The sequence below is a fragment of the Pygoscelis adeliae genome, unplaced genomic scaffold (assembly GCF_000699105.1).
Source record: "Pygoscelis adeliae isolate BGI_AS28 unplaced genomic scaffold, ASM69910v1 Scaffold71, whole genome shotgun sequence".
In the NCBI taxonomy this organism is placed as follows: Eukaryota; Metazoa; Chordata; class Aves; order Sphenisciformes; family Spheniscidae; genus Pygoscelis; species Pygoscelis adeliae.
The window spans coordinates 8,382,970-8,405,838 of NW_008824356.1; the positions used below are offsets into that span (position 1 = coordinate 8,382,970).

Below are 22,869 nucleotides of genomic sequence, written 5' to 3' on the forward strand. Positions count from 1 at the left end.
GAGACGGAGCCTGCCCGAAGGAGAGGGCGCGCAGGGTTTGCTGAGACCTTTCCTGTCCCCGCTTAGGGAGGAGGCGGCGTTGTCCAGCGAAGGTGCCGCCTTTCCCGAGCAGCTTCTCCGGGCGGGGCAGCGTCGGCGTCTCCTCCCTTCCCCTCGGAGAAGCGAGGGGCAGAGCGGGAGCGGGCGGCGGAAGATGCTGTGCCTCCCGGTAGCCTTCCAGTTGCTGCTAGTGCTGGTGCTGTGCAGCCAGGGCACAGAGAGGTGTCCTTCAGCCTTCTGCGAGTGTTCCGACTGGGATGACTACAAAATCACTTGCAGGGACATCCACTTCATTCCCAGCCTTCCAGAGGACACTCAGACCCTGTGAGTACATTGGGATGGTTTAGGGGAGGCACTATCTGGTTGTGAGTATTCATATTTTGCAAGCAGGAGATGCTCTGAGCTAATGCCCTGTGAGATGAGGGAGGGAAGCGGTGAGGGGGGGAGTGCTGTAATTTACCTGGGCAGTACAGCATAGCAGGAACAGCAATGTGCAGACTGTGTGTCAGGGAGACGTGACTCTCAAACCTTACAGAGATGTGAAGAGATGATTGTCCGTTGGGTCTTAAAAGTTCTGGGTAGGATATGGGAAAATTAGTCACTGGGCTGTTTGTGGGCAAACTGAGTGGAAGGCTGGATCCGGTGTGGCATGTGCCTAGGGGGTCAGGGGAAGGAAGGATAGATCAAACACTGTTTTGTAATTAAAAAAAAGGACAGGAACTGCATGTGCCACCCTGCAAACAGTTCCACGAAAGCTGCTGTGCACTTTCAGCTTCTTTGCCAAAGCCCGACAAAAAGAATCCATGGGAACTGAGAATCCCAGTATATCGTCTGGGAGACAAAGTACTTCAGATAAACAAAAGTGTGGAGTATGGGATAGAACAGGAAATTTGGAGCTTGCTAAAGTGATAGAGCAATACAAGTACCTAAACCTAAGTGTTTAGTACCATTACAGGCAGCATAGAAATCTTGTCTGGGTTCCTGCTGTCAGTCCAAAAGAGTGTCCTGTGTCGTATCTGTTAGCCCCATAGACATATATCAGATAAATACTCCAGGGAAACCGAAATGGCACCAGTCAACTATTACTAAGCAGCTGAATCACTCCTGGCTTTTACTTTGTCTCATAAGGCACAAAATGTTTCTAGTCTCCAAGGGAAGGTTCATTTGTAAGTAGGTTACTTTCTGGTAAAATAAACAAACTCAAACTCAGTTGATTTAATTGCAAGATAAAACGATAACAGGTTGATTGGTTTATGTCTTGATAATGATTCTCGGGACTTTATTTGAAAATATGAGCCATGAAGTTATTTAACTTATTTGAATGGACTTCTCAAGGTTTTTTAACACCTGAAAGTAAAGGCTTAGCAAATCGATCACTTACTTGAAAAGACAGAGAAAAAATTATTTATGTTATTTCCATTATTTATGCATGCTTTTAATTTTTTTTTGTTATTAGATTGCAGTATTTCAGTTTATAAGACTTTTAATTATACAGGTTTTGGTTTCGTTGTTACACTTTTGTGTATGTGGTTTATTTTGTTTGAAATTGCAGTAATGTTACTGTGTGTAACATGTAGTATGTTTTTTGAAATCTATGACAAGCTAGAAAATAAAGCAGTTTCAGTTTATAGGAGAAATATGCCTTTGTACAGGCATTTAAAATAGTTAATAGAAACAATGAGATCATGTAATAGAATTGGATACTTTCCTTGAAAAATGCTGGTATGATGGCTGAGAAGTACCTCTCTATGTACAGCTTCACTTCGGCTGCTGGAATTCTAGTGTTTTAAACACCTGTTGTAATGGGGACTTTAAGATCACAAGCCACTGTTTTTAAAAGACAAGAACACCCAGTGAAAATCTCATTTCCATGGAAAAAGTAATTAACAAAAACAATTGAGAAATATTTTTATGTTTATTTTGGGTGTATTTTAATCATCTGTACCAATTGGGGTGACCCTTGCAAACTTCTCAAGAAGTGTACTCCCTACTATAGTCATTATAACACAAGAAAAAAATCCAGGTAATGACAATTGTGATTTTATAGTGTATGGTAGAAAAGGTAGAACATGCCCTGTATAGTCTGTTTGAGTTGAAAATAATGGGGAAATTCTCTAAGGCAATAAGGAAAACAGAGCTCTTTTCACACACACACAAAAAAAGCGCATCTTTTACTTCAGTTTGCAATTCTCTCTCTGCATAAGGTGTGTATATTTTCCTTCTGTGTTGTTATTTGAATTGCTGAAGTCTGGTGGACTGTATCCAGTATATATCCTGTATATATTCTGTAGTCCCTTGCTCTCGGCAGATGACTTAATCTTTCTTTCCCTTTCTCCCATATGTTAAATGGGAGTCATAACAGTTACTTGTATCTGGTTTTCATTCAGAGTGCTTTCAGATGCTTCAGACTGATTTACTTGCATGTGGAGGATAAAATAACACAAAGAGTTTTCCTGAGACATTGTAAGATGTGTGCCCCTGCTTCTGTCATGTTTTGCATCCTTCTGCCTTACACCTGGCAACAGTTCTGAATTAAAGACAAAAGATTCCAAAATAATTGAAGTGTCTGTTAACCTTAAGAATAAATGAACACTTCTTTTGAAGTGAAGTATGTAGATGTGCGTATCTGCACATTGTATGTTGAAACACTCTACAATTTTCCCCAAATCCAGCAACTTTGTTACTTTAGGTAAAGTAACTTTGCTTCTTGGTGGTTATGCGTGAACCTCAAGATTGCCAATTTTAAAACTTTCTTATGTGGCTATTCAGTTTTGTAGGGTTTGTAAAACTGAGAGACTGGTGAGTCTAGGAACACTTTGCCAGCTTTTGGAGACGATGAGCTCTTCTCATGCACAGGATCCTGAAACTCCAATTAAAGTTTCATTCTGATTATTCAGTCGGGACTGTTCTCATTTCTCTGCCCTACTTTAAGAGAGTGGTGTAAGCCTTTTTTTAACAAGCCATGCTTACAAGAAACTGCAAAAAATGTTTATTTCCAAACTCTTGTAGTGGAATAGTGTCATGAACTTTAGCCAGGAAAGTGTGTTTGTTTTAAACCGTTTTTAATGTATTTGTCCAAATATAGTTAATGCAGGTGCTTATCCAGAATGGTTGAGTGCACAGGTATTGTTCTTGGAGATGCTTTTTTTCAGTACAAGATTTTTCTTTTTTTTTCTTTTTCTGTGGAGTAAACAAAATAAGTAGAAAGAAAAAGGTTTTGCGTATTACAGGCAAAGCTCATCTTGTTGCCTAAGTTAAGGATTATATACTCATACCACACTATGGTAGGAAAGCAGTTCTAAGTGGTATTGAAATACAGTACTAAAAATATGAAATTAGGTATCAATAATTTTGTTGCATCTATCATATTTTCCTGCCCCTCTCTGCACAGCTGACACCTGGCCTGGTCTGATGCCATTTTACCCCTGCCTGGCCCTCCTTTGCTTCTGCCTCTGTCTATCCTTGACTCCACTCCTCCTTCACACTGTGGCAGTGGCATGATGTGCGTGGTACTGAGGGGATCCCTGTTCCAACCCCTCGGCTGGCAGTGCTTTTCTCTTTCACCAGCACAGTGCTGGAACAGAGCAACGGTTGGTGCTACAATCTCCTCTGTGTTTGGTGGAATATGCCCGGGGGAGATCCTGGCCTTTCAGTGCAAGCAGATCCACTAGGAAGTGGAGGTTAATGACTGTGAAGAATTACTTACACTTACAGATCACCAAAACCCCACTGAAGCTTTGTCCAAAGATAGAATTGCATCATGATGCTTGAATTATTGTAATACCTTTCTTGGCATCATTATGATGAAATATTCAGATGGTATCACTATCCCAGCATCATCTCAACACAGTTCCCAATGCTTTTCATTTTATGAATCTATTATTAGTTGCTTTTAATTATTTTTTCTTCGGCAATAAAACTAATAAGGTTTTGCTTCTTATTTATTTGTGTTCTGCATTCGCTTACTAAAATAACTTCAGCTCTCCTTCTCATCCCCAATATCCTCAATACCCTCGCTTAAGTTTTCCACCACTTAAGAACAGCCATAGCAAATCAGACCAATGGCTGTCATCTAATGCAGCAGCCTGTCTCCAGGATTTCCCTTCTCTTAATTTTCCTTAGGTATCTGCATATAGAAGTCATATGTGGTACTTTCCATGAATAGTGTCTCATCTTTCAATTATTTTTACCTGCAGGAAATTTCTAAACTCAGTGTGGTTTTGTCTCATTGTAGTAACCCTCAAAGGATTGCTCTTCTGTGTCTCTTGAGTTTCGTGTCTGTGCCTCATTCAGTTGTCTTTTGAGCCCATTTCAACATTCATAATATCCTTCGGCAATGAGTTCCGTGAGTTTAATAGAAATTGCAAGAACTCCTTTTTGTTGTCGTTGTTGTTGAAAATGCCACATTGTCCTCCCATCAGCAGCTGCATACAAAACATTTTCAGGTCCATGTTATGTCCCTTAAGGCTGCTGACAATATTCTCATCTCCTCCCTATAACTTCTATAGCAAGCCAACAGTAGTGTCCTGTGTTCCCTCCTATAAATGTTACTCAAAGCAGTCCCATCTGCTGCCTAAAACCCGTGTATATATATGTGTGTGTATATATATATAAAACTGGACAGAAGGCAGCACCTCCTGAGTTCAGAGCTGTGTGAATGCTGAATGATTATTCCCCACAGAACAGATAAGGGCTGAGCCCTCCCTGCTTTTTTTCTTTTGTCTTTTTTTTTTTTTTTTCCAGAAGGGATGCTAATAAGGTTTCTATCCTGTACCCAGGTGCTATTTTCACATCACCATAATCAAATTTGGTTGAAATTGGACAAGAAGGAGTTGGGGGGGGGCAGTGGAACTGGCAGATAAATAGACACAAAACCAGTACAGTCTTTAAGAATATGCTCTTTACATGAGGTATTAAGCTACGATTCTGCATCTGCTCCAGGATATCAGCTGCATGTAGGATACTGCTTTTTGATAAATACAAGGTAGCTCACCCTTCAGGGGCAAGGAGCCCTGACGTGTGTATGTTTACTATGTTGGTAAGGGTGAGCACATGGATACCAGGATAACAAGATGTAATGAATCAACTGGTCTGTTTAGTTCCCCATGCTGTTGTCAGCTTTTGATAAAAGAGATACAGAAACTGTGTAACATATTTTACACAAGTACAATGTGATATTCAGAACCAGCAATGATATGTCGCATATTCATAAATACTTATTGGTAAAAATGTTTTTTTGAACTGGAGAACAAAATATGTAGGGACTTAACAGTTCTACCTGTAATAACTGCATCACTGGCATCCACATTTTTTATAAAGCTTAATGAGTAGTTTAGAGCATTTTGAGTTCACAGAAGCTACAAGTAAAACTGAAGGACATGATGTCTCTACTTTATATTGAAAATAAATTAAACTGATTTAAAATATTTTCCCCCAAATCTTAGTCTTAGAGATATTCTGACTTCAGGTAATTCTATCATGATCTTTTTATAGACTTCATTACTTCAGAATGCAGTATGGAGCCTCATAAATACCTCTTCATAAATAACCTTGCAACATAAGCACATAATTATTATCCCTATTTTAATGGTGAAGTACCCAGAGTCTAAAAGAACAGGAAAAACATTGACATGGTTAAACAGACAACTGAAGGAAGCTATTAGGGCATCCCTCAGAAAATGGAAGTCATGCCCAAATGAGGAAATCTCTGGAAACTTGAAGTAATAGAGTACAAAAATTTTTTGAAGAGAAACTTCTAACATCATAAAAACTCAGTATAGTCTTTAAAACACAAAAGAGGGTAAGTCTGAAAAACTTCTATCAAGCTGAAGTGTCAGTATGAAGCTTGTTTGAAACAAATTGAAAAATTGAATAGAATTAAATTCCCTGAGCCAGATAATACTTGTGTAAGAGTTCCAAAGACATTAAAATATTAAATTGCTGCGTTACTTACTGTAGTATGTAACTTACCATTTAAATCAGCCATGGTGACAGAGGAATGGAAGGTCACAAGTGTAGCATAATTCTTTAAACAAAGTGCTTTAGGTAATACCTTGGGAACTAAATGCTGGTAGGTCTGTCTTCTTTGTAAGACTATGAAAAGTAGGAAGGAATCAATCTGGTTTTCATAAAGGGAAAGCTTGCCTCACTTCGCCTTCACTTCTTCGAAGGAATCAGAAACATGTGAATACATCGATTTTGAACTCGCATTTTCAAAAATAATCAGCAAGGACCTTAGGAAAGACTTGAGACAAATTAGCTGTTAGACATAGGAAAGAAAGCTGTTTTATGGATTGACAGCAGGTTTAAGCAAGGAGGAAAAAAGGTGGTAACAAGCTCTTAATTTTCAGAATACAGGGAATTCATCAAAGGACCTTTACTTGTAACTATGACATTGAACAGTCTGGGTGTAGGCTGCTCCTTGTTTAGGTTGTTCCTAGTTCCTTTTAATCTGGGTGTTGTAGTAAGCTGCACATAGGTATGCTGGGATCTTGATGAGTGAGCCACCATCAACACATGCTATTTTTGTATCCTGCTATTTCTCCTCAATAGCCTCCCACCGGCTATTATCGGTAGCTGAAAAGGCAAAAATCTTACTCTTCCCTTTGAGTGACCCTAATTGCCCTTAGAGTGAGTGAGCAGGAATTACACAGATCCATTGCAAGGAGACTAAAACCTGTAGTTTACTGTTTTAGATTCATAAAGGTTGATAACGCAGCTTCTTGCCCACATCTTTTAGAAACTGGCCTCATAAGATTTCAGTAAGATGTAATCTTAATTACATTGTAAAAAAATATTTGGGTTGTGAATGGCTTATGATCTACTGCCATTTAACTGTAGCAAAAAGAGCGTGTTTGCTTTCTAACATCTGTTTAAGTGAAACTCACTGTCTGTGAACAGTCACATGGTAAAATATGTTATAAGAAAATACTAGGTTCTTGTTTGTGAACTTCATTTGTTTTTGCTTCTTAATAAGTTGTAGAGGCATAGATTTGAAGGCCAAGAGGGCTCATGGGAACATCTAGTTTGACATTCTAGATAATAAAAAGCATAAAACTTCCCAATAGGTACAGTTAATTAGAGCTCCTTCTCCTTTTTTATTTTTTTTATTTGATTTTTCTTGTGCATAGAAAAATCATATATTTCTGAAAAAACAATAATATTAAAAAGAATCCTGTTAAAAAAAATCCCATACAACTGTTAACAATTTGTTCAATTGTCCTTGCTTTTTGTCTGTGTTTGTGGCTACTGCTGTGTGGTACAAAGTAGGGAAGTGTATTTAGGCATTGAATTTCCACACTTTGAATTGCCACTCTCTGCATTGACTCCAAGAAATTCAGGCTTCTAATTTTGATCCTCTGAACTGCACATAAAAATGCCAGACCTATCCTGGAGTAAATGGTTGGGATAAATCCTTTCTCTCCCAGGATGAAATCTGGGCAACTGTAGCTTTATGGCACTAGATTTTGTGGGGTCTTTACCTGTCGGATGAAAGAGCCCCGCATTCCCACAGTTAATATGATCAAATTGCTCCTTTTTGTTTTGATAAATTGAACCACTTATGATCCTGGTGTCTTCCACTGTAAGGCATATTTTTCAATAGTTTATTTAAACCTGCGATTCCTTTCTGAACTGTCTTCAACATTTCTACCTCCTTCTTAAACTATGAGCATTAGAATTGAACTACCCATATGCTTTATTAAACATTTTTGTGCATAGAGCTCCAGTCAGTTATCCAGTGAGCATAAACCTTAAGTCATTTTTCAAAGTCTTTGTTTTTGAGAATAGTGTCTGCCCAACCTGTAGGAAAAATTTGTAGTTTGCTGTTCTTACAAACATTTTTTTCTGCTCATCTATTTCAATGCACATTGTCTGCTTTACTTTATTTACCAAATGTTCCAGCTCTCTGTTTATCAGTGACTTGTCTTCTTCATTATTTACAGTTCTCACAAAATTTGTTCTCTGTTTGGGTTACGTAATTCAGCACCTTTATCAGTTTCCTCATCAGAAAGTCTGCATTCCTTTTTTGTTGAATCTGGCAATATTTGTTGTTCATATAGGGATTGTAAACAATTTATTCTTCTTGCCTTCTTTCTCTCTCAGACTATTGTAGCACAAACAACTCCTCAGCTGAAAGATTTATCTTATGAACTTAATAAAATCAAGATGGTGCCATTGTTTCGAACCATTTCTGGACTTAAACATCGGAGTCTAAATCTGAATATTCCTTTTAAGACAGAACCTTTCCCTTAAAGATCTAATAATCAATAGAGGACCAAGTTTGCTGAAACTTTCAAATCTTCCTATCTTTGGAGTACTTTTTTCATCTTGCAAAGGTAACTATTCCCTTCATTGCAAAAACAGAAGATCGGTATAGTGTCATTGTCACTGAAAGGCATTTTCATGTAAGAGTTGATCGCAGTATAGCAATTTTCCTTTTCTCTCTCCCCAGATTTTCTCGTTTCTTGGTCCACCTTCCTCCCATAACTGAATTATTTTAAAAGTAGCCTATGACATCATTAACACATGGAAAAATATTGTCAAAAAGTACCTCAAAAGGAAATCCTTTTAAGAGCGGAGGAATGGTTGTACTTGGTCAGACCAAAGGTCCATGTAGTCCACTATCCTGTTTCTGGTAGAGTCTATAAGCAGGTGCTGAGAGAAGAGTATAAGAAAAAGAGAAGTGAGTATTATACTTTCCCCTAATATTCTCCTAACCTTTGACAATAAGGGGATTCATGAGCTAGATGTTCTTCTTGTCCCTATGCAGAATCAACTATTTTCATGTTGTTTCTGAAAGACATTTTGTTTTTAAAAGCTTTCAGAGATGAAATCTTCACAAGCTCTCCTCAGCAACCTTTTCCACTGCTTCACTCTCTTCCTTATGCTTTTCTTTGGATTCTTTCCAACTAATCCACAATTTTCCTGAGATGTGCTGTTCCAAAATGCATCAATATCAGTGCTGACTAGGTACTACAGGTAGAATTGGTGTTCCTAGATGTAAAATGACACATGTGGGGAGGTCAGGAAGAGATTTTTTTTTTTTTCTGAAAAAACATTAAACTATTTCTAGCTGCTGAAGAATGGAATTAGCAAAAATTCCGCCACTTAATTCAATAGATTTAATTGAGGTCTAGAAGTGAAGTGAGTTTTCATCTAAATAAGAAACAATGACTTTATTAGGCCACAGCAGTGACATTAAGAACATAAGAATAGCCGTGCTGACTGAAATGAAGGACCCGTTTTGCCAAGTACTCTGTATCTGAAAGGGACCACAGACAGACTGGAAGGGTAAGAACAGGCCAAGCACATGTGATACTCCCTTAATATCTTCCCAGCTTCTCACCTTTTTCGGCTGAAGGAATTTCCTGACCCTGTTCATTAATATATTTTTTTGCCTATTTTTTAATTCTCAGTGGATCTCTCTTTCAATTGCACATCCAATTTTTCCTTGAGCTTATATCAGCTTCTTGTATCCACAATGTCTTTTGACAAGGAATTTCACAGCTCTGCTTCCTGTTGCACAAAGAAACACTTCCCTTTTGGTTTTGGTGGCTTTGGTTTGTTTTTTTTTAACTTCCTGAACTTGTCTTCCTCTAGCTTCATATATATGGCATTTTCTTCTTGTTTTTGAAGAAGGAGTGAACAGTCAATCCCATCTTCTCCCTACCCTTCCTGATGTGTAGACCTCTATTATGTCTCCATTCAGCCATTCTTCTGCCAGAGTGAAGGGTCCCAGGCTACCCAGTATCTTCTGTGGAAACTATTCCATACCTTTGATCATCCTTCCTGCTTTCTTTGTATTTCTTCCATTTCTAAGTAAATATTCTACTCCAAGTGACAATACCAGTGCTCTACAAGGTATTCAAGGTACAGACAAACCCTAAATTTGTAGAGTGGCAAAAGTATGTTGTCTATTCCTTTCCCAGTATTTTATAATAATTTGACTTGGGGTTTTTTTTGACTCTTCCTAAGCACTGAATTCATGTTTTCATGGAACTAATGCTAAGATCTAACATAATGCCAAGATCTGCTCCTGAGTGAAAGTGATGAGCTCAGAACCTGTCATTTTTAATATCTGTATCTATGTATGGTTTTCCTCCTGTGCATCTTTTTTATCTATTGACACCAAATTTCATTTACCATTTTATTTTCCAGCTACTCAGTCCTATAAGAGCCTTCTGAAATTCTTCACAATCAGCTCTTAGCATTACTACCTTAATAACTTCCCAGCATGAGTGTCCTGGTTTCAGCTGGGATAGAGTTAATTTTCTTCCTAGTAGCTGGTACAGTGCTGTGCTTTGGATTTAGGATGAGAACAATGTTGATAACACACCAATGTTTTAGTTGTTGCTAAGCAGTGCTTACACTAGTCAAGGACTTTTCAGCTTCCCATGCTCTACCGACTGAGAAGGCTGCAGATGCACAAGAAGCTGGGAGGGGGCACAGCCAGGACAGCTGACCCCAACTGGCCAAAGGGACATTCCATACCATGGGACGTCATGCTCAGTACATAAACTGGGGAAAAAACTGGCGGGGGGCCGCTGCGCGGGGACTGGCTGAGCATCAGTCAGCAGGTGTGAGCAATTGCATCATACATCACTTGCTTTGTATTTTTTAATTATTGTTATTATTATTGTCATTATTATTATTATTTTATTTCAATTATTAAACTGTTTTTATCTCAACCCATGAGTTTTCTCACTTTTACCTTTCCGATTCTCTCCTCCATCCCACTGGGCTGGGGGAGATTGAGCGAGTGGCTGTGTGGTGCTCAGTTGCCGGCTGAGGTTAAACCACAATGAGTAAACTTTGTTACCTTACTGTTCACCCCCTTTTCCAGGTCATTTATGAATGTATATTGAACAGCCTAAGTTCTTACCCAAATCCCCGTGGAGCATAATTTACTTTTCTACTTTGTTTCCTATTTTTAACCAATAATTTATCTGGAGTGTATTTATTCAAACTGTCACAATCTTGGAAATGAACTAAACTTTTTTTTTTTCCCCTAAGGAAGAACTAAATTTTCCTTGTATATTGAAGTGTCTCCCTCAGAAGGAGATAATTGCATAAACTTATTTTTAATATGTAAAATCCTTGCATAAACATTTATACATGCTGGAAAATAACAGTGAAAACTATTTCTTAAGGAAGATCTAATTAAAGATACAAATAAATGTATTACCTTAGAAACTGCTGAATGTGCTCTCTTTGATCAGCCTCAAAACTTAGATCTATTTACTTGTATATTATCAGCCTTATCACAGTATTGCAGTACCATGTTCACTGTCTTTGGCAGTTTATCTAAGATTCTAAACCTCAAGTGTTGTACCATCTGAAATACCAGCTGGTACAGCATTGCTTTTGGTACTGTTAATAAAAATGTCATGGATGCTGACCAGGTTTCCATACCAGCATTTGTTAGTTTCCCTCGTCCTTCACTGAGGATTTTGGACAATCTGTCAGGCAGGGAAAAAAGTCTTTGAAAGGTTGCCACTGGATTTTTAGCACTCTTCTGGATCCCCTTTTAAAAGAGGTTACATTTGGAACGTCCATTTGCATTCCAGTTGCAATGGAAATGTCCATTTCTCATACTTAACTGTATTTGACTTGTGTTGTCATCACCACGAGTCAACTCCAGCTCATTCCTTACATTCCTCAAATAGGAAAAACCAAGCAAATTACATTCATTATTTCATTCATTGTCTATATTACTGTCATTTGTGGACCCTATAACTGTGGGCATTGTACAAGGAGAGAACATAGATGGTTCTTGCCTCCAAAAGTAATGTAGGACTGCAGATAGATATAGGCAAACATGGGCATCTGTAAGGCAGTAGAAAGCTGTATATTTACATATATAATATATGCACATTTCTGGAATAGGGTTGTGTTTTTTTCCCTAAGGTAGAGCTCTGCCACTATTGTAATTTATAAATGACAGAAAAGAAAGCTAAGCGAATATGAAACCAAAATTACTGTTTGTGTGTGTTTTCAGCACAAATTCAAGCAGTTTTGAAGTAATTTCCTGTGTAGTTTTATTTCTAAAAGTCCTTTCGTGAATCTTAACAGTATTATGATGAACATTTCTTTACATTTCCCTATGTGCTTTTGATATTGGTCATACGTAAAAAAAAAAATTAGGTTTCAGACATCTTTCTGAATTTTATATTATTTCTGTTTATAAAGGCCGCTGAGGTTTTTAAAGTCTGTTTCCTTTCTGTCACATACGATCTCAGACTTTCTTTGTCTCACAAAACCAGATGTCGCTTTTTTGGTCAAATGGAATAGCAGGAAATTTCTTAATTTACATTCGAAATGTAAAGAAAATCAACTAAAGCATGCTGTTCTATAATCCCTGCTCAGCTAGTCAGATTCCAATCAAATTCCCTCCTTATTCCCAAATAAACATACAAAGATTTCTTTAAAGAGACATGGTTCAAGTGGTCTGTAGTGCAAATATGACCTACTGAAACATTTTCAGTCTGGGACAATGGCCTCTACTGCAACAACCGTATAATCCATATGTCTGACTCATACAGAAATCAAGAAAATAAACAAAAAAAGTTGAAAAAATGCTGTAATCATATGCAAATGGCAAGAAAGAAAGTCTAGGCAGAAAAAGAAGACATCATTTTGGTGCAAAGGGTGAAGGTTCTCCTCTTGTGGATCTATGGTACCAATTTTTCTTCCTGACCACCAGAAAAAAGGTAATGCTGTTGCTCAGAGTTGTAATTTTGCAATCAGTATAGATACACATATTCAGAATTATATCAGGAGCAAACCTTTTCTTCTGGGTTACATGAATTTCAAAATTGCCATCAGGACTGTCTCAGCCTCAGTTGAATGCATGCGGTCGTGTTCAGGTATGACAAAACATTGTAATGGAGGTAGCATCTGAAGAAGTCCTTGAATAACTTTTTTCTTTGTAACTGAATTTACCCACCAAGAAGGAATAGAATTATCTTTCTAATAGCTATGTTAAGCTCTAGACTTCCATTTTTTCAACCTTTGTTCACTCTCTTGTTGTGACAGAGACTTCCCCTTTTCCCAACTTGCATCAGTCCTTGTGGAGGAAGGGAGAGGAATTTCACCACTCAGAGAGGTTCTGCAGGAAAATTATATTTCATATAGTCCTAGTTTATATTACCATTTGTGGAAACTCCCTAATTAAATGGGTAAGGAGAAAACTGCATTTTTTAACATGGAGTTTTTTAAACCATTTTGGTCAATGTCATTGTGAGGCCACTCTATCATCTTTGAAAGGTTATGGGGATCAAGGGAGTCTGATGATGTCTGAAAAAGGCAAACATGATGCACATCTTCCATTAAGGCAAAAAGGAGGATCTGGGGAAACACAGGCTGGTGGCTGCTATGTAGTTATTTTTTGTACGCAAGTCATTCTGTACCTTTGAAGGTCCTTTTGCAGGTGCTATATACACAACCAGTGGCAAAACAATTTTCCTTGGTTTGTTCTATATTTCTGTCTTAATAATTCCTAACATTCAGTGTGCCTTTTTGACCTTTGCTGAGCAGCTGGCAGCAATTATAGGCACTTAGTGGTCCTCTGATTAGAAACAACAGTAGCCAGCAATTACAGCCCATGCTTACTCTCCCTGTAGGAAATGAACCTCTTCTGGCTGCTGTTTTCTGAAATTTCACGGTCCTATTTGAGCTTTCTTTGCAGCCATTTAGAGACCCTTAGCCTGGTATTTCAGAAACACAGCTCTACTCTATCGTATTCGGAGTACGTGCTCCTCCGGTGCAGATGGAGCGAGGCAGTGGGCCGTTTGAAAGGGTGGCCAGCAGAGGGACTGCATGCTGCCAGGTAGATCTGCCCAGAATTAGTCAACCAGAATAAATCATTGTGATCTTTAAAGAACATTTAGGTGTGAGCTGAGGCTGGTAAGACCTTTAGAATCGATCATACTGAAAGTATGCCAGTGTTTTTGGGAAAGTATTATTTTTATTAGTAGTTGTCAGTAAAAATCTAGGCATGAAATATTCTTTCACCCGTGGGACTCTTAGATACCAGGGCTAAGAGGCAAAACCAGAAGAGAAATCTGTGCTATTTCTACAGAAAAATAGAAGATTGCAATGCTAAAGACATTAAGCAGAGAAATCTAGGAATCCAGTGAAAGGTACAGAAGAAAGAAAAAAGAGGAATGAGAGGCATGAGAGGTCAGAGCAGAGACAATCTCTTTATGGTCTATCTTACTACCTGTGGCTGAAAGACAGCCTTAAGGGTTTTCATATTGTGCCATCGAGGTAATTTAACCCTTTCCTGAATGATACATAATTATACAGTTAACATGATAGATTATAGTGTTAGGTTTCATTTCAATTACCTTTACTGGCTCTTCAATCTCTGTATTTAACTATCTCCTTATCCATAAGAGAAAATAGCTCAAACTTTCTGTGTGGTGTGACTCAACCTTTCTTCTTAAAGATTGCCATTTAAAACGTTGGTTTTCATTAAATGGGGGTATACTAGAGGTGATTGCTGTATACTTTGGTACCTTTGTTTTTATTTCAAAACAAGTTGAAAAGATTTCTGTAGAATTACTCTATGATGCTTTCTTTAGGTCCAGACAGATCGCACTCACTTTCTTGAGATCAAGAGAGAACTAGTCTTATTTTAGCATGTGACAGCAGCTCATTACCTATGTTGAGGTTTAAATTGTAATTAATTTACTGTAGGTGCTATCATTGCTTCTACTTGAGTCAGTAACATTGGATTTTGCAAAATCCTGGATATCATTGTTTCCCATTGACTTGAGTAAGGTATTAGGGTACTGTATGTATTGCAGAATCTTGAATAGAACAGAAGCTGTTGACATAAAATGGGCTTTTAGCAGATGGGACCATTTTAAATTCTTGAGTAAAACAAGATACTTCTACTCTCTCAAATTCTGGCTACCATTTTAAGAGATGCCTAAGTGTGGCTAACAAGCTGCTATACTATTAGCAGCTTCACAACTACATTTGTTAGTTTTTTCAAGTCTCTTTAATGTGTTTCCTGTGAACATGAGGATGTGTAAGGGCTAAACCCAGCAGAATACAAAAGCACATTTGAAGTTTTTGAGGAACTGAGATTGTACTGCATACTACCCATCCCTGTTTTGGCAGATCAGCATTTGACAGTAGTCTATCTGTACTACATGTGAAATCATTCCATCACAGTTGGTGATGAAGGCAGATCATTTAGATTTTTTAAACCACTTCCTGAAATGGTCCAGTTTTCCAAATATAATCACCTTTTTTAGACTGTTTTGAGGTTCTGTAAACCCATGCTATGGAAAATATCAAGCATTTATTGATTTTGCAAATATATAAAAAGCCTGTATGAGTCAGATTTGTGAGAAGTTGCCTTCTTAACTGATAACAGCAGAAAACATACTATTACTAGCTTTTTGCAAAACACTGTAAACAATTGCTTAGTAGTTAAAGTATTTTGTAATATTTAAGCTTTTTCTTTCCTTTTAGAGTTCTGTCAGTAAGCTCTGTTTCTCAATTCAGGAGAAGGCTGTTGTGTGCTTCTGAAGTGTAATGGGCTGGAAATTTAATGTCAAAAGACAACAATGTAATGAAAACTGACTGCAATAGCAATTCAAGATTCAGTGGACTGTAACACTTACAGAATCAGTCTGTTAAACGACTGTTGAAATCCTCTCCTAAAATAGAGTTTTTTAACTCTAGCGTAAAACACTTTTTTGCTATTAAGTTGATCAAAACTAGTCATCTCTACAGACAAAGAAAAAGATAAAAATTAGTTTCTACTGCCATATGGCCATTGTCTTTTGTGACAAATGTGCGGTATTCTCATTTAAGTGAACCTCTTCTTAGCATCTACAAAAGAACTATTTGCAGTCCTGCTTTTCTGTTGAGCAAGCTATGTGTGTAGTTAAAGCATACTGAAGTAATGCCTGCTTCTACTGGGAATGGGAATGGCTTTTTTTTTTGTGCTTGTACAGTTCCCAGCACTGGCTGGGTTTCTGTGCCATGACACAGGAATTTTAGACGTTATAGACATACCAGAAATGCTACTGATACAATGACTGATAGCAATGAAAAAAAAAATTGTATTCTATGTTCAAAAAATACTATTTTGATCTTCAGTAATCTCTCTGGTCCCCTACTGTCACTCATTCCTGTTCTTCATATGGTCATTTCATGGGGTTGTTGTGTGTGTGTACAGTAAAGCAGTGCATAGTTTGTAAATAACTTCAAGAACCCTTAAAACAGTTTTTTCTATGACTCACCATTGTGGTTATGAACAAATAATTTCAGTTTAACATTTCACTTTAACTGAGAGGATAATACATACTAATTTTTTGGACCTCATGTATGTCGACATGCAGGATTTTTGTATGTCAACGGCAGGATTACAGAAGTAATATCATGCCTTTTCAAGCAAAATATATAGGTAAATATAATATCATGCATCAGATTTGAAAGGAAATTTTAAAAGTACAGATTTTTGTAAAATGCAGTATTTTGGAAGCGTTTTATGTTGCAGCATGTGCATAAAATTATTTAAATGATTACCTGAAAGACAATTGATAAGATATTTTAATGGATTTGGTAAATATAATGGTGTTTGGTAGAAAAGTAATTAATTATTTTAAGAAAGCGCAAATCTGGTTTTGGCTTCAGAAATAGTTAAATACTTTTACAAATGAAAACCACTCAGTGTTGTTTGGAAAATGAACTAATTGCAACTAAAACTTTTTTTTTAAAGTGTAGCCATTTCTTATGATAACCTACAAAATATCCAGATATTGGCAAAGGTCAAGGAAAAATCTTCCAGTTGTGACAAATGCGGCCAATGAATAGGCTGCATGTCTGTGTTTGATATTTACATGTGATGTCTCATCATGTACTTGACTTGACTTCTACTTTCTTTATTTGATGCAGAAACGGCAGTTATACACTGGGTTTACACATACCCTGTGTACCGTGAAGTGTATTAACAATTTCCTTTGAGGAATGTGAGCGGTATCTTACACTGATACGAATTGAAAATTTCAAAGGTAGCTGCCAGTTGTGTTCAGGACTTATTTTATGGGTATGTTTGTAGGGCTTGGAAACATATTTCTTAAAACAAAGCAGTTACTTAATTTATTTTTAGAGGTGTGGGGTTTTTTAGTTCAATATTTCACTTAGTAATTTATTGTCTTTTCAACATTATTGTCTATTCAACTTTGCCTTGACAAGGAGAAAATATTTAAACAGTTGACTAATAATCGTAGTGTTTATACATAAAGGCAAACATCAATGGAGAAAATAATTTGTATCCTTCAAATGTTAAACACAAAGGCCTTATGAAGACCTTACCACTATGCAGGGCAGTTGTGTATGATTTTTATAAAAAACAGTTTTAATTTGGCGTAATTTGAAGTGTGACTTGTCACCACTTTAAATCCCAATATTTTCCTTCAGATTCTTTACATTGTATTGGCCTTTGCTGCTTTTTCTGAGAGAATATTTTGTATTTGGAAAACAGAGGGCAAGTGATTTAATGATGTATCCAGTTCAGGATTTTACTGAGTCACATATTTAAAATGCAGCTTCAAAATTAGCAGTTATCTCTTGCCATTTCTTAGGATATACAACTGTGTCATTGCAAGGGCATTATTTTAATTAAATCTTCTGCAGAAATTTACAAATGCATATTGAAGTGTTATCTTCACTGTGATCGTTTTACTATGACACCCTAGAAACGCTTCCGTTGTTTCCATTTCGTATGGCCACCTTCCTTTAGCATTGAAATGTATACTAAGCAAAACATTAAGCCACTATCTAGTTTCCTGTTTGGTTTTTCTTCAGATTTTAGTGGTAGCGATTATGTTTTTACCTGCTCAGCCAGCGTCTTTCAGCAGTTCTCTGTATTAGTGCAGTTCCTCACAGGATTCTTCCTTACCACGTTTTTTGCAGTTCTCAGTATCTCAGCTGTTTAGGATTGAATACCTCTGCCTTGGAGGTATTTAAATGGCATGCTTTCTTCAGCACTGACAGTTCTGAAATCTCTTAAACAACATTAGAAACCTACTGTTGTGCTGGTAAATGGAAGGTAACATTCAGTAGAGCCAGTGTCTCCTGCAAAGTCTTCATTTTTCACTCAAATCCAGCAAGAAGCAGTGGGTGATCACAAACTGAGCAAGAATAAGCTCTGACATTATGGATTGGTGTTTTCTGTTTGCTATATATTACCAAGTAACCAACCTGAATTCTTGCCTGTCAGTCTGACAGTGTCCATATGCACCTCAGTATGTAGGAAGAGGTTATGTTAGCGCCAAGAACTTACTTTCAATACGGAATTGTCCCAAATGCTGACCTGCACACTTTCATTTTGAAAGGCTCTAGTATTTCTTTAATTTCTTAGGGCTGAGCCAGTTTTGACATATACTTTATGTTATTCTTTTGGACTGCTAGTTAATTGTGGGAAAGTAGCTATGTAGTCTCTTAGGAAATTCAGAAGTGATTTCCTACTTTTAGAATTACTTCGCTGTGCAAGTCTTTACCTCGCTCCTACCACGTTGGTAATACTAGCATTAGGCACTAGGTGGTAATCGTCTTCTGGTAAGCTCGGCATGCCTGTCGCTGTGAAATGCCTTTTTATAGCTATTTTTGCACAAATGAAAGACTACGATGCATTTATTTCAGAATAATAAAAAAACCCCGTAATATTTCTAAGTTTGTAAGTTTGTGTTGGGTTTAGTTGAATATAAAAAACTAGCAGTTAATGTGTCAATAATTGTTTACCTAGCCATTATCTTAGCTGTCATAGTTATTTCTCCTATATGAAAGCTGGAAGGTCATTGCTTGTTATAATTTTTTCCAAAAGATGAAATTAGTATGTAAAATTTCTTACTTTGTTTCACATATGGTCAATTTTTTTTCCCTGTCTTTGTGGGGAATAGTTCATTAAAATACTTGTAGCTATTGTTGCCATGATTCAAATTATAAATCATGTCATTTTAATCTGAAATTCCTTGGATGGTCCCTATTTATTATGTTTTGTAGACAGACATTTTAAAAATATTTTAAAATGAAGAAGCTAAGTATGTAAAATATATATTTACTTCCCTAATATATCTTACTGAAGTAATATCACAGATACGGCTGAGGATGTTGTTAAAATCATGTATATAAGGTTAGACATATATTTATATATTTCTTAATATGGAAAATGTGGAACTATTTATATTTGAGGAGAATGTTGGTTTCACTTGGATTTTTCACTGACTATTTGCCTTCAGCTCCTGCTAAAAGGTAATGTCCTGTCAGCGCTGTCATGGCCAACTAGGTGCTTTTTGCTTCCTTATTTAGGGCTTCGAAGTAGCTGCAGGGATTGCTGGAGACAGGCTGCAACTGAGCGAGAAGGGTTTCCTCCTCTGCCGTTTACTGGAGCATGAGGTCAGGTCCCTTGTTACAGACGATTCTGTGAGTCTGGGTACAGCAGCGGTTTGTGAGAAGGCATGGTGCAACCATTGAGATCCAGGGAGTAGATTCAAAGTCCAAGAGATAGTAAAGGGGAAGAAAGAACCATCAAGCCTTGAACTCATCCAAGAGAAGAGACTTTTTTTCCAAATTTGTATGTAAGGTAGAGCTCTTTGGTAGGCTGTTGTGAAATAATCAAGTGTAAAGAAAAAGTGTGAGACTCTGGGGTAAAACCTAGTGTGTATAATAAATAGTACTTTAAACTAAGTGCTACATATATTTTGTACAGCCTTCTTTCCAGAGCAGATTTGGGAAATCTAATACAGCATGAATATTGAATTAATGTAATAGATGTTGGAATAAATAGTTTAAGTGAACAGTTTACAATTTGTAGTTAGGCAAATGTTTCCATTTGCATTACAATATGTATTTTCTCATGAGGGGGGAGGTCATTGCTTGATTAAATGAAGGAGGCTGAAAACCAGGGGTTGTTTTTTGTTTGAGGGATTCAACATGCAAAGTTTAAAAGTATTAAAAAATCATTCTGTGTTGTTATATTATGGAGAGCACTCACGCAAGTTACCTGTAAGGGTATGTGGAAAGAGAGTGTCTGCTGCCCTAAGATTATCTGATCAAGGACCTTGTCAAATGAGATGCTAAGGAACAGGGAGGCAATAAACAAAACATACAGAGACACAGACCTCACAGAGAAACAATGATGACAAGAATGACAAAAACGACAAAATAACGACAAGAAACCAGCCTGGTCAGTCACACTGATTGATGGTCTATCAAGAAACTGCAGGCATCACTTCAAAGAGGGACCAACCTGGACTTCACAACTGATAATGATGCAGACTTGGGGGTGCTGGGTATTGGGACAGGGGATTGGTGGAATTATGCAAATTGATGAGGCAATGTGCAGGGGAAGGGAATCACGGGGAATAAAGGAAGAATAAACAGAAAGGGGTATAAAAGGAGTCGGTTACATGTGAAATGGGACTGGTCAGTATGTTTGACCGAGCCCCGTGCCTGATCACTGCAGTCTGTCCTGTCTTCTTACTAAATCTTCATAACATTATCTATTATGTGTAGTCACAGTTGAAGTTATATTAGATTTTTCTGAAACATAACATTTACATATAATATGAAGGTCGTACTTATATATGGTATGAACCTTAATGAAAAGAAAGTATAGAAGAAATCAAAGGAGGGGAAGGAAGACAGCAAATAAAAGGCTCACTTTACTGGAATCTATGTCAAAACTGCAAAACTGCTGCTGTTAAGATGGTGAAAAGCCAAAAAGGGGAAAAAAGGAAAACTCTCACAAGTAATCGTTACAGTGTGTCTGTTTTGAAATGTTTAACACCTACCACCTGTCCATTTCATAGGATTAATTAAGAATGTGCTGGGATAAGGGTTCTTTAACACTGAACCTTGCAAGGCTTATAGAGCTCCCTGTGGCCAGTTGCTTGCATATGTAAGTGCAGAGGAGTGGCTGTGCAGGATCATGCCGAAGCTCCATCTCTCCCAGTCTCCTGCCTGCAGCTGTGATCAGTAAAGTATGCCCTGTGAAGAGTATATGAATAAGACAAACATGCAGTGACATTGTCCTGGAGTACTCTCCCAGTAATAGTTCGTTTGAGAATTTGTATTTTATATGCCCAGATGTGTTTTTATTCCATTAATCTGTCCAGTCACTTTAGCATCCAGTATTTTTACCATTTCCTCTGGTACTGTCCCGTCTCAGAAAAGGCTGAAAGGAATGTGTTTCATTTTTCCATCACCCAATTCCCTGGCCAGTTTACCAATATAAGTCACTGTTGATTTAATTTCATATTAATATGCTAGGCTGTACATGGGGAGAGCTAAGAAGTGAACACCCAAACTGTCCAGCCACTTCTGCCAACATCTAACAAAGGAACAAGGCTTGACTATCCCAGTTAAATCTACCATCAGAGTCCTCACGCAATTGCTCCCATCTCTTACTCTGCAGCTAAGTGTTTAGCTTCTTCATTTACCACTCTGTTCTGCATTTTTTTTTCTACTCTGTGAACTCAGGTGGTAGACGTGGCTGTTTAGCCTGATCTGGGCTTGGTATAAGGTACTAGAGAACGAGAGGGAGAAGCAGTCATGGTCAATGTTGTTCAAAGGAGGAATGCTCCCTCCCACCAATCTCTCACAGGTGACATAGGAAGGACACCCTTCTTCTGCTGCCCTGGCTTGATGAATGGACTCTCATGCTTGGGAAACAAGCAAACCCCCAAAAACCCCACAACAGACCCCAAACTCTTGAGAGGCTTGTAGCTAAATGCAGTTGTAAAAATCTTTTTAAAAGACCAGTGCTTTTTATAAATGTGTTTAGTGTAAGGTATTAGATAATATATTACATATGCCTTCAAGCTATTGTAAGAACTTCAGCACTGAGTCAGGATTCATCAGCGATGAGAAATAAAGCTTTCAAGTGATTTACCAAGTAAGCCAGAGAGCAATAGAAATGTTTTCTCTTTAGATTTTCATGTATTCTATCGCATCGACGTCTGTAAGTTCTCACCCTAATAGTATTCTGGCTACATAGTGCATGCTGTTAGTGCTAGTTATCAGATGAATAGGTGTGATTGAAGTGGATGTATACCTCTCCTACATTTTCCCCTGGATTTTTTTTGCTCTAACACAAGACAGTAATAGAAATGAAATAGTCAATGTAAGTAGGCGGAGGCTGTGGCAGTTACATATACACGCAGATTGCCTGTACCTCTCAAACGGAAAATCCCTTGATGTTTCTCTGGTCCTGGTTTCTAGGTACTTCTAATATTCACCAATTTCAAATGTTTGAAAATGGTCACCTGTAAGAAATGAAATGCCTATCAAAGTTTTCAGTTTAACCTCCTTATATGCTGAACACTGACTTCTGTAAGTCATAGGCCAGATTCTATTCTTGTGCATATGTGCAGTCGAAAGAGAACTGGGATGATAAACAGTTTCATTTGAATTTTGCTGTAACTCCTTGGTACTAGTCTTTCTCTAACTGTATTTAGCATTCAATGAAAAAAATCAGCTATGTTGCAATTCTGAATTAAATGCACAAGTGAAAGTGAGGAACTCCTGGCTTCTGAGATGTAATTATGGCTTTGCTTAACATTAAAATAAAGGGCTGTTAAATGGATAGTCAAGAACTATAATCTGTATGAAGAGTTAGTAGTGTTTCATATATAAGAGCAAAGATTTTCTCCTATTTTTCTAATCTTGATTTATTAGTGGAATATTTTTGTGAACTTGTTTTTTATTACTATTATTATTAGTTTTACCTTGTGTCATGGTTTAACTCCAGCTGGCGACTAAGCCCCACACAGCAGCTCCCTCACTCCCCCCCAATGGTGTGGGGGC

General features: G+C 37.5%; 1 protein-coding gene across 3 annotated transcripts in view; it reads left to right on the top strand.

Annotated features, from left to right (window-relative positions):
• The first annotated feature begins 165 nt into the window (after positions 1–165).
• TSHR (thyroid stimulating hormone receptor) overlaps positions 166–22,869 on the top strand; it is an 82,906-nt gene continuing 60,202 nt past the window's right edge. For all 3 annotated transcript variants that reach the window (XM_009319423.1, XM_009319424.1, XM_009319425.1), the window contains exon 1: positions 166–363. In XM_009319423.1, the coding sequence (XP_009317698.1) occupies positions 194–363 (170 nt within the window). In that variant the 5' untranslated portion in view covers positions 166–193. The remainder of the gene's footprint in view (positions 364–22,869) is intronic.